This window comes from Heterodontus francisci, chromosome 22, assembly GCF_036365525.1.
Source record: "Heterodontus francisci isolate sHetFra1 chromosome 22, sHetFra1.hap1, whole genome shotgun sequence".
Classification (NCBI taxonomy): Eukaryota; Metazoa; Chordata; class Chondrichthyes; order Heterodontiformes; family Heterodontidae; genus Heterodontus; species Heterodontus francisci.
Window position 1 is genome coordinate 79,584,117 of NC_090392.1, and position 12,133 is coordinate 79,596,249.

The 12,133-nt window shown below is 43.8% G+C and overlaps 1 protein-coding gene across 6 annotated transcripts in view; it reads left to right on the forward strand.

Annotated features, from left to right (window-relative positions):
* Window positions 1-12,133, forward strand: part of nectin1b (nectin cell adhesion molecule 1b) — a 468,850-nt gene that overhangs the window by 118,018 nt on the left and 338,699 nt on the right. For all 6 annotated transcript variants that reach the window (XM_068054140.1, XM_068054136.1, XM_068054139.1 and 3 more), the window contains exons 3-4: window positions 4,917-5,219; window positions 6,028-6,145. In XM_068054140.1, coding sequence (XP_067910241.1) covers window positions 4,917-5,219; window positions 6,028-6,145 — 421 coding nt within the window. The remainder of the gene's footprint in view (window positions 1-4,916; window positions 5,220-6,027; window positions 6,146-12,133) is intronic.

A 12,133-nucleotide genomic window follows, 5' to 3' on the forward strand; every position in this document is an offset into this window, starting at 1 on the left:
TAACCAAATGCACCACATTTGTATTCAGAATTCTCTTGTCAGTGACAGTCTAATAGGTAGAGAGCAGCTTCATTGTCTGTTGTTACGACCAGGTGAGAAAGGGACCTAGGGGTCTCTGTCAGCCTTCACCTGGTCTAACTGTAACGGGGTTAATTTTAAATACACCGTGTTTTAAGCTCCCCTTTCGTGAATCCTTGTTCACTGCTTTCCAATTATAAGGCAAAGAAACCAACACAAACAGGTTTTCTTGGGTTTAAAGAAGAAAAGTTGAAATTTACTAACCTTGAACTTAAACTCTAATTCGGTTGACGCCTGTGGACACACGACGTGCCCACGCGAGCATGCATACACTATGCACACAAGTAGATAGAGACAGAAAAGAGCAGAAGAAAAATAAAGTGGAAAAGTTTGAGGCAATCTCTGAAGAGTTTTTGTTACGGTTTTTCGAGCTCACTGTAGAGTCCTCGATTGTAGGTAGATCTTGCTTTTCGTTGGGGCCCAGTATTATTCTCAAAACTTGTTCACTATCAGACACTTTTCTCTCTTGTGGTCATGTGTCTTCAGTGGATTCAGATGTTTGTGAGAAAGAGGAGGAGAGATCTTCTCAGTCCAGGAGCAAACAGATACTCAGTTCAAACTGTTTGTACAATTCAGAAAAACCCAGGTTGCCCAGTAGGTTAGTCATGTGACTAACTGGTCAGACCACGTCTTGAGGATTGTATCACCTTAGCAGTTTCTGGGATGCTCCTCTTGCACACAATACCTGGTGATCAAGGTCCATTGTGGGTTGAATGTGTCAGGCAATGGTCCTTTGTTCTTCCAATCACCGTCTGTCAATATGCAAATGTCTTTTTCAGCCATGGCGGATCTGTTTAACAAGTCCTTTCTTCACTCTAGTAACAGTTTAAAATCAATGTTCATGACAAAATTAATGTGCCTCATTCTTGGTAGATGGGGGCCTAGCATGACAATGTGAACTGCACAGTGCATTCAGATTCATGATGTGCCTCCAGTTCTTAACGTTATCCAGGTTAGGAATCTGTGATTGCTCGGTATTCCTTTCTCATACTAAAATCCATAGGGGAAGCAATATTTTCTCTTGGTGAGTTAGTCTTGATGGATGGAACTGAGAAAGATCTCTGTGTTTGAGTGCACTAAGCTGACCATTGTGAGTCAGAAGGATTTAAATAACATCACTTCACATGCATTGATGTGTGTACGCTGAACTGGCTGAGCACATTGGCTTTTGCTTGAACTCAGGGCAGCGCTGGATAGGTACATCTACCTACACTCCAAATCATAAGAGCAAGCTGAAGTGCCTGGCGTGTGAACTCCTGTGCAACATTTGCAAAGCATGTTGTATCTGCTGCAACATTACCTAATGGTAGGCTTGAACTTGTAGCAATGCTTCAGTCAAGAAGTGCCTCCTTCTAAATACACTCTTAAAAAAGAAAGACTTATAGAGTTATACAGCACAGAAACTGGCCCTTTGGCCCGTCATGTCCGTGCCGGCCATTTATATTTATAAATTTATACATGCATTTATATTGCTCTTTCCACAACCACTGCACATCTCAAAGTACGTCACAGCCAATGAAGTACTTTTGAAGTGTACACGCTGTTGTAAAGCAAGAATTTGCAGACAGCAAGATCCCACAAACAGCAATGCGATAATGACCAGCTAATCTGTTTTGTGATGTTGATTGAGGGATAAATATTGTCCAGGACACTGGAGAGAACTCCCCTGACCACCTTCAAATAGTGCCATGGGATCTTTAACATCCACTCCCTCAGTACTGCACGTGAGTTGGACTTGAGCCCAGAACCTTGTGACTGAGGACGAGTGTTGCTCACTGAGTTGCTGCTGAACTCAATTGCACTTTTGACTTTGGGTGCTGTGTCTGCTCCAGCTTAATTTGGTTTGCAAATCCTGGTGAAATGAAAATCTATCCATACAGCCAATTGGAGATTGAGTACCTGAATGTTTCTTTGTGGGCACATGGTCTGTTTCTGCTATGGTGTTCATAAGTCAGCTGTGTAACTGTAGCTGCCAAGCAAAAGGCAGCAGCTGTCTGTATCAGTCCCTGACTGAGGCCTTGTACCAGAAAACAGCATCTGACATTTACCAAAATAAGGATTCATGGCCTCTCTTGGTTGAAGCACAGCAGCAAATCATCTCCGCAGTGTGACCAAGAACAAAACATGGATAATCACGGAAGAGTGCATCCTGACATCCATTCACAGTCAGACGATGGAAGCGCATTTAGTCTTTCATTAGAAAACTGGTAGCCATAAATCATTTGTTTTGCATGACAATGCGATGGGACGGATTGGAGTTGAGATTCTTGGCGTCCCCGCTCTTTGTTTTGTGCTGTGCATGCAGATCAGCTCTTGGAGATTGTTTCATATGTATTTAATCAAAAAATGCAAATGTGTGATTCCTGCCCCAACGTTGCAACCTTTATCCTGTTAATAGAAACTAGTCATTACTCTATAACAGTGACTTCTTATTGTGATCAGAATGGAGGTTTGTTGCTGCTGCTTTTTTTTTCATTCACGGGATGTGAGCTTCACTGGCTAGGCCAGCATTTATTGCCCATCCCTAATTGCCCCTGAGAAGGTGGTGTTGAGGTGTCACCTTCACTTTGTGACAACATTGTTTGTCCAGTTATCAAGTTGAAGATAAACAAAAACAAGAAATGCTGGATTCACTCAGCAGGTCTGGCAGCATCTGTGGAAAGAGAAGCAGAGTTAACGTTTCGGGTCAGTGACCCTTCTTCGGAACTCCAACAATGTAGCCCCCAAAATTCCAAAGGGTAGAGCTTACCAGGGCAGCCATAAAGACAGGGCTAAATTGTGGCGAGTCGAAGAGACTTAGTAGTTGGCAGGAAAAAAGACAGAGGCGCAAGGGGAGAGCCAACTGTGCAACAGCCCCAACAAACAAATTTCTCTGCAGCACCTGTGGAAGAGCCTGTCACTCCAGAATTGGCCTTTATAGCCACTCCAGGCGCTGCTTCACAAACCACTGACCACCTCCAGGCGCGTATCCATTGTCTCTCGAGATAAGGAGGCCCAAAAGAAAGAAAGAAGAAAGAGCTTACCAGTGATCATTTAGACACCTGCTCCTAGGCATTTGGCCACACTACAACCAAGGGTAAAGGTCACAAACCAGTGTGCAATGCTCACACCTGAGGTAGGATGTTGGGCCCTTTTGCGAATGCAGATTAAGGATCTAATGCCCATTTGAGGCCCAGCCTGCAGGATTAGTTTGCCTTGGTGCTCAGGCACCTCAACCAATTAATAAGCGTTTAAAATATATTTGCCTGAATGTACAGCCTGTTCCTTTCGACCTCGTATTCTTAAAAAAAAAAACAAGGACCATTGCTGGTCACCATTCCTCCCAGCCTGTCCACCCGCTGTTATCTCGCAACCTGATTGTTGCCCTTACTGGTCTTTAATCGCTCAAACTAGGAGTCACTGCTTTTGCCGAATAGTCCAGTGTTTCAACACACTTCACTATGAGCTGCCTACTGGTGTTTACAGTTCACCTGTGTCTCTCATGCTCACTCACACTTGTGTGCTCTCTTACTGTCTTTCTCTGTTACGGTCCCTTCTTTCCATTTCTGCTCTCTGCTCCAATCCCCTGCCTGTGAGTCTGTATTGCATGGTCACAGAGAGCAGCAGAGAATCTACTCACTTCTGTCCATTTCTGTCCCTTATTCTCCTCTTCTTTGTAACTGTTTTTTCATCGGGTGAAGTGTCATGGTTGTAGTAGTGATGCAGGGGTCTTGCATGAATATTGGCAACCTCCAAGATTTGTGTTTAAGGCTAGCTGCCAGGAAGACTGGGTAGTGAATCTGGCAAGATCAATCTGGAAAAAGACAGGTTGCAATTTCGGATGGCTACCTTTTCAAAGCCTATGTGCCAGAAATGTCAGACCTGTCTTCTCTTTGCAAGTGCTGGCTGTGTTATTTCCAGCAGATTGTGCTATTTCTGCTATGCTGCAATTAACATTCTTTTCACTGGTGCTCCCTTGCTGTTAGGGAGCAGACTACAATAGCATTGGTCGTGAGCAATATTAAAAAACTGCCACATTCTTTGTACGCACCTGTGCGCACACAGACTCTTTCTCTCCATCTTTTTTTCTTGTCTCTTTTTGCATTTTCTCTTGCGGCATGTTCTCCTGTGCTCTCGTTCTCTCGCGCGCGTGCATTTTGTATCTCGCACACCTGTTTGAGGGAGGGTTATTGGCCCGGACATTGAGAGAACTCCCTGCTCTTTGAAATTGTGCAATGTAATCTTTAGTGTCCTTCTTACGAAACAATCAACCGTTCTGTTGGACAGCGCATCCAGTACCCTTAGTACCGCACTGGAGCAACAGCCTAGATTGTATCTCTGACACGACCTTTAGGAACTGGGTTGAGACGCAGCCTGCAGCAACAGCACCATTAAACATTTTTAAAACCTTTTTGTGGTTCTTTACAATTGGGGACCAGACCCAAGCAAAAGGGACATTTGAGAAGTTGAAGAGGTTTTAAGGAGAATGATGGAATGAGGTGGATTCTGTTACCGCCACTAAATCTGCCACTGCTCTGTGCCACATTGCTTTTGCCTCTGTAAATGCCTGTAGAGCATTTCATTATGTGTCTTAATTGCTTATATGCAAAAAATGCAATCTTTTAATTGTTTTGGGTGGAACATTGGATTATATATGTGTGATGATGTAAAATTGGAGAAGTTATTAAGTCTGCACCAGTCTTGTTCCAGGACTCCTGTTACTCCATTGTTGAGTACAAATTGAGGGAACAGTGCTGACACATTTTGATATGCTGGGGGTGTTGGGGGGAGACAGTGTTCAGTCAGACACACTTCTTCATGATTTGTTTTTCACTGATGGTTCTCTAATTCCCTTGTAGCCAGACCAGTGATTGATGCTGAGCTCAGTCCAAACACCATCATAGCAAGAGCTGGTCTTCCAGGAAAGATTGTTGTAGCAACTTGTACATCCGCCAATGGGAAACCACCAGGCATCATCACCTGGGAGACGAAAATTAACGGGGAGACGGTTGTTAAAGAATCTCGAAACCAAAATGGCACCATCACGGTGACCAGTCAATTTCTGCTGGTTCCATCCAGAGAGGCTCACAGGCAACCGCTGACGTGTGTCGTGAATTACCAAATGGACCGCACCACCAAAGTGCTGATGTTAAATGTGCAGTGTGAGTATCAGCTATAGCATTGTTATTAATGTTCTGAAAACCGAGCTAAAGCATGTTAATTTTTTGCTGTGACTGATGCATGGGACTCTGCTCCTGTCCACCTGCATGTGCACCCCCATACTTATCACTGTTGCAGTCTCTGATATACCCGCACGCTAATGTCCTTGGACAGAATCCTTGTCACGACACTCTTTTATATTCTCAACACCCCACTCAAACAAGCTGAATTCCTGTAGAGGTCCTGAAATACAGGAAATTGCCTCCAAGCACTTTACACAGAGGAGTAGACAGTGGATGCCAGGCGGAAGGGTAAGGGGGAGGCATAGCTTGAAACGAGAATTTTGAGGAGGTTTTTCAAAGTGAGGGTGGGTGGCAAATCAGAGGGAACAAGGCAGGAAATTCCAGAAGCCGAGCTTAGTGCTGAGCAAGCAGAGGTCAAGGATGCTCACTACAACAGGTTCCGATATACCTCACGCCCTATACGTCAACTGGCATCACTCCGTGTAACATACCGGTCTCTCATCCTCTGTTACAGCTTGTTCAAAGGTACCTCATTATAGATGATCATCTACCATTTCCCAACTAAACAGTCTAGTTCATTACCAAAAACGGTCTTGAAGGGCAGAGTTACATGCGAACACTTGAGTTAGTGCAAGCCACTTCATTTCAGCAACAATGTGTTTAATGCTATCGGCCAATAAACAGGTTATTTAATGTTAAATGAAGTGAAATGTTTGGGGCTTAGATGAGATTACAGGTGAAACTGCCTCTGAATTCTCTCTCTTGGTGACATTACTTATCCATGCAGATGAACCAGAGGTTACAGTGGAAGGATTCGATGGGAATTGGTACTTGAACAGAGAAGATGTGCGGCTGACGTGCAGAGCAGATGGGAACCCACCTGCCACAAAGTATAAGTGGAAGATGTAAGTACTTGCAGCTCTCTGATATGGGCTCTTTTCATGAAAAGGAAAATGCTGGAAGTACATAGCAAGTCCATTTTTCCCCTTTCAGGGTCTGCTGAGTTTCCAGTATTTACAGATTTTCTTTATCTCAGCTGCTTTCTTTATGCTTTGCCAGGGGTGACCACCTAAAGACTTGCTCCTTCCCATCTCTGCAATTTTCTCCAGCTCTACAACCCTCCGAGATCTCTGCATTCCTCCAATTCTGGCATCTTGCACATCCCTGATTTTTCATTGCTCCACCATTGGTGGCTGTGCCTTCAGCTGACTAGGCCCCAAGTTCTGGAATTCTCTCTGTAAATCCCTCTGCCTCTACCCCCTCTCTCCTCCTTTAAGATGCTCATTAAAACCCACCTGTTTGATCAAGCTTTTGGTCAGCTTAATATCTCCTTATATGGCTTAGTGCCAAGTTTTGTTAACCACCTTGTGAAGTACCTTGGGGCATTTTACTGCATTAAAGGTGTGATGTAAATGCAAGTCGTCGTTGTTGTCAGAATTGAACACTTCCTGTGTTTGTACCTACTTGTAACTTTCTTCACTCTGGAAACAGCTAAACTGAAGCTCAGACCATCGCACTGCTGGGTATTTCCTTTACCCTCGCAGCCATTATGGTACTCTGTCAGTAACGTCAGTACCATTAGAGTCCATTGGTGGGTTGTTCTGCGCTTTGGACGAACGCTGATTTAAGTAACGGGCCGAGACTACTGAAACTCAATGAAATGTTGCGTTTATAGCTGTCAGACTTGGTCTGGAATCAGGGCAGGGTCTCGGTGATCAATTGTATGTGAGTGACTGCAGTGCCCAACAAAATCAACAGATTGTATTTATATAATACCTTTTAAGGTAATAAACCATCCCATGGTGCTTGATAGGAACATTCTAAAGCAAAATTTGAGGTTGAGCCACATAAGGCGATGATAGAACAGATGGCTAAAAGCTTGATCAAAGAGTTAGGATTTAAGGAGGGTCTGAAAGGAGGAGAAAGAGGTGGGGAGGTTTAGGGAGGAAATTCCAGAGCTTAGGGTCAAGACAACTGAGGGCCAGGCCACCAATGATGGAGTGATGAAAATTGGGGATGCTCAAGAGGCTAATCACCACCCAGATTTACCTCCGTGATTCCTGTCCTTGGGATTGATCTGGAGTGAAGGACTATTTCTAATGGTGTTGTAATGCATTCTCACTGGTAATGGTTAGGATGGCAGTCGTCAGAACATTGATCGAGGCAATACCCAGTTCTAATTATATGATCCAGTTCAATGTTGTGTGTGTGCTTGGCTCAGGTGGCAGTTAGTGCAACTGACGGGGGCTTCATTCAGGGCAGAGTGAGAAGCCAGAGGGTGACACAAAGCAGGGGCACCCAGCAGGGTGAGGGGACATGGAATGGGGCACGGGGTTACCAGGTGGGAAGGGATGTCAGGTCACTGGTAGGGCACGCAAGGCACAGACTGGATGGAACATCGGCAGATGAGCTGGAGCAAGTAAGAAGCGTGGTGCGAAAGCGTGGGAACTCGGCATAACTTGTTAGTGAAGTAAAAGTGATATTTAATAGAGTAAATGAACAATGCCTTGACATGACTGAATAAGCAAGTGTGCACATCTCTCACGGTATGATCTGACTTCAGAACTGCGCTCAGATTTTGTTTACTTTATGTTGAAATCATCTGCCAGGCAACTCAAAACTCATGTTACAACACTCACTGCATTTTGGTTTCACTTGAGTAACTTTGGGTTTCACTGGGCAATGTCACCTTCACAGCAGTTTCAGTGTTTACTGAAAACAAATGCATTGTGAAGGGTGAGCTACTCAGGGTGAATGGGGGGTTGCATTGAGTGGCAGTGGGAGGATGTATTGGTGTGTGCTTTTAACTGAACGAAGGCCTCTTCATGTCCAAACACATCCTGGTATATAATGGTTCACTTATTACTACAAATTATTTGAACAGTTTTTAGGTTTTGCGGATATTTCTGGGTTAGACTGCAAATTCTGATGTTTGCTTTAATCGGCTATTGTGCTCTTGTGTTGCAGATTAATTAACAGTAGAGTTTATTAAAACATTCAAATAACTGTTTCAGTTTTGGATGCATCTGTGCAGGTGGACGGCAGGTCAAGTACCTTTTAATCATCTTCTAACCCCCTGGAGTCCCATCTGTTCCAACAAATGATGGAAGTAAATTGCAATTTAGAGCAGGGGAAAGTAGCATGTTTATTAGAAAATCAAAGCATCCAGAGCAGTAACTATTGTGGGTGGAAAAATATTGTTGTGGGGGGTTTGTATGGAGCAGGTTTTGTTGTCTTTCTCTGTGTTTCATTAGCTGCTAATGCTGAGTTTAAATGAATGAGGATTTAATGGATAGATTCAGTGGCAGATGTGGCATGCAGGGTTATATTCAGTGATAGCTGGGTTGAGTCAGAACATGCCAGTGTGATCTAACTAGGGTTGGCAGTTTGATCCAGTTCCCGGTGAGCCTAAATTGATTCCAAATGGTTGATTCTGGCAAGGATCTGAATGTTATATTAGTCTCACTTTAGCTGTTCGTCCAACACTGGATCAGTCATGCCACTAATGCTAAGAACTGTTGTAATAAAACTGCAACCCCACCCACCAACAACCTTCTCACCCCACCCCCAACACGTTCACATAAGCTGCCATACTTCAGTAAATAGTGAACATTCTCAGCCTTGAGCTCTTAGACGATTGATGGCTAAACACAGTCTATCAGCTGGTGATGATCCTCTTTACTGCGTTCATTGGGAACTGGCTGTCTTGAAGCCATTTCTAAATTGTGTTACTTGTTCATCAGTTGGCAGTGTGAGTTATAGACTCAGAATAATACAGCAGAGGAGGCAACTCATTGGGTCTGTGTAGGTTCTTTCAAAGAGCAATCCAGTTAGTCCCACTGCCCCATGCAGTTTATTCCTGCTTCAAGTATTTAACCAATTCCTCTTTTGATGACAATTATTGCACCTGTATCCATCACCCTATCAGGCAGTGCATTCCAATTTGAAAAAAATGTTCATTGGATATGAGTATCACTGGCTAGGCTAGCATTTGTTGCCCATCCCTAATTGCCCTTGAGAAGGTGGTGGTGAGCTGCCTTCTTGAACCGTTGCAGTCCATGTGGGGTAGGTACACGCACAGTGCTGTTAAGCAGGGAGTTCCAGGATTTTGACCCAGCGACAGTGAAGGAACGGCGATATAGTTCCAAGTCAGGATGGTGTGTGATGTGGAGGGGAACTTACAGGTGGTGGTGTTCCCATGCATCTGCTGCCCTTATCCTTCAGTGGTAGAGGTCTGGAAGGTGCTGTCAAAGGAGCCTTGGTGCATTGCTGCAGTGCATCTGGTAGATGGTACACACTGCTGCCACTGTGTGTTGATGGTGGAGGGAGTGAATGTTGAAGGTGGTGGATGGGGTGCCAGTCAACTGGGCTGTTTTGTCCTGGATGGTGTCAAGCTTCCTGAATGGATGCAGCTCCAACAACATACAGGCAAGTGGAAAGTATTCCATCACCCGCCTGACTTGTGCCTTGTAGCTGGGGGACAGGCTTTGGCGAGCTGGAAGGTGAGTTACTTGCAGAATTCCCAGACTCTGACCTGCTTTTGTAGCCACTCATTGCAAAAAGTGTTTCTGTTCATGTTGCCTCTGGTTCTTTTGCCAGTCACCTTAAACTCTGTCTTCTGTTATTGTCCTTCCAACTATCAGAAACCATTTCACTTTATTTACTCTATCTAAACCCTTCATGATTCTAAAAATCTCTAACAAATCTCATGCTAGCCTTCTCTGCTGTAAGGAGAACAACCCCAGCTTCTCCAGTCTATCCACGTAACTGTAATCTTTCATTCCTGGAAACATTCTAGTAAATCTCTTCTGTACCTTCTGAAAGCCTTCGCATCCTTCCTAATGTGTGCCAGAATTGGATGTACTGGGGCCGAACTAGTATTTTATGTAGGTTTAGCATAACTTCCTTGTTTATGTACTCTCTGCCTTTGTTTATAAAGCTGGGAACCCAGCTTTATTAACATTTAATTCAGGCTTTATTAACTGCTTTGTTAACCTGTTCTGCCACTTTGAAAGATTTGTGCACAAACACCCCCAAGTCTCGCTCTTCTTGCACCACCTTTAAAATTGTACAATTTAGGATGTATTGTGTCTCCCCTTTCTTCCTACTAAAATGTATCAATGCACACGTTTCTGCATTGAATTTTGTCTGCCCATTCCAGCAGCCTTTCTGGATCCTCTTGAAGAGCGTTACTGTTTTCCTCATTGTTTACTACACTTCCAAGTTTTGTCATCTGCAGATTTCAAAATTGAGGCCTATATCCCTCAAATCCAAGTCATGAATATATATCAAAAACAGCAGTGATCCTAGTACTGAACCTTGGGGAGTTCAACTGTCTATCTGCCTCCAGTCTGAAAACAGCCATTCACCACGGCTCTCTCTTTACTATCCTTTAGATAATTCTGTAATCATGCTGCTACTGCCCCTTTTATCCCATGGGTATCAATTTTGTTAACAAGTCTTACATATGGTGTTTTATCAAATGCCATTTGAAAGTCGATATACACAACATCCACTGTGCTGACCTCATCCACCCTCTCTATTCCCTCATCAAAAAAACTGCCAAGTTAGTCGAGCACTATTTAACAAATCTGTGCTGGCTCTCCTTTATTAGTCCATGTGTGTCCAGGTGGCTGTTAATTTTCTTCCAGATTATTGTTCCTAAAAGTGTCCTCACCACTGATAAACTGACTGGCCTGTAATTGCCAGCTTTATGCTTCTCCCCTTTTTTGAATAAGGGTGTAACATATGCAATCTTCCAGTCCTCTGGCATCACTCCTGTATCTAAGGAGAATTGGAAGCTTGTGGCCTGCACCACTGCAATTTTTACCCTACTTCCCTCGGCAACCTAGCATGTATTCCATCCTGTCCAGGTGACTTATCCACTTTAAGTACAGCCAGCCTTTCTGTTACTTTCTCCTCTTTTATTTTTATCTTGTCCAGTATCCCCACAACCTCCTCGTTTACCATTGCTTTGGCAAAGTCCTTTCCTTGGTAAACACAGAGGCAAAGTACTCATTTAGCACCTCAGCTGTGCCTTCTGCCTCCATGAGTAGAGCTCCATTTTGGTCCCTAATCAGCTCTAGTGTTCCTCTAACAACCTGTTGACGCAGTTTGTTAATATGTCTGTAGAAGGCCCGTCAATTCCCTTTTATGTTAGCTGCCAGTCTATTTCTGTATTGTTCTTTGCTATTCCTCTGATGTTCTGTTTACTCCGTCCAGTGCCATCAGTGCATTAATTTCTTGATGTTTTTTTTTTTGCTGCTGTGGTTCATTAATGTTTTTGGGTGAGCAAATTACAAATATTGTGATTAAGTGAGTCAGCTAGACAAAAGAACCAAATTACTCGTCACAAATTAACATATGGTTGGCTAGGCTTGATAACAGACTACATTAGTTTAGGATAGGGCTAATACTGAGCAATATCAGTAAAGGAGCCCAGCAGAGTGGTTGGTGCACCTTCCCTCCCATTGCCTTTCCTCAGCCAGGTTTAATTTTTTTTTTATCAGCAAATTGAGCAATTTCAGTGCTCAGGAAACATTTGCCCAGTTATTTCACCTTGTGATTTCACTGTGGGGTTGAGTTATACATGGGTTAACTGTGCCATACTCTGAGTGAGCCTTATTCCTAACCCTCAGAGTGCTCAGTCTTGCACTTGTTTGACATTTCCAGTTACCGCACCATTTGTCTCAGTGTCTGCAAGCAAGATTGTGTGCAATTTGTGCAGGATGTGGACAGTTTTGTGCTTACTTGAAATGCCCAAACCCATGTAATTTAGGGACGCTGAGATCTTTGAGGCAGGAGACATTCACCCCATCTCTCTGTGCAGGATTTCGGTTCAGACTGTGGATTTGAAAGGACAGTGTGTTTGCTGCATTATTACCAGACTTCTG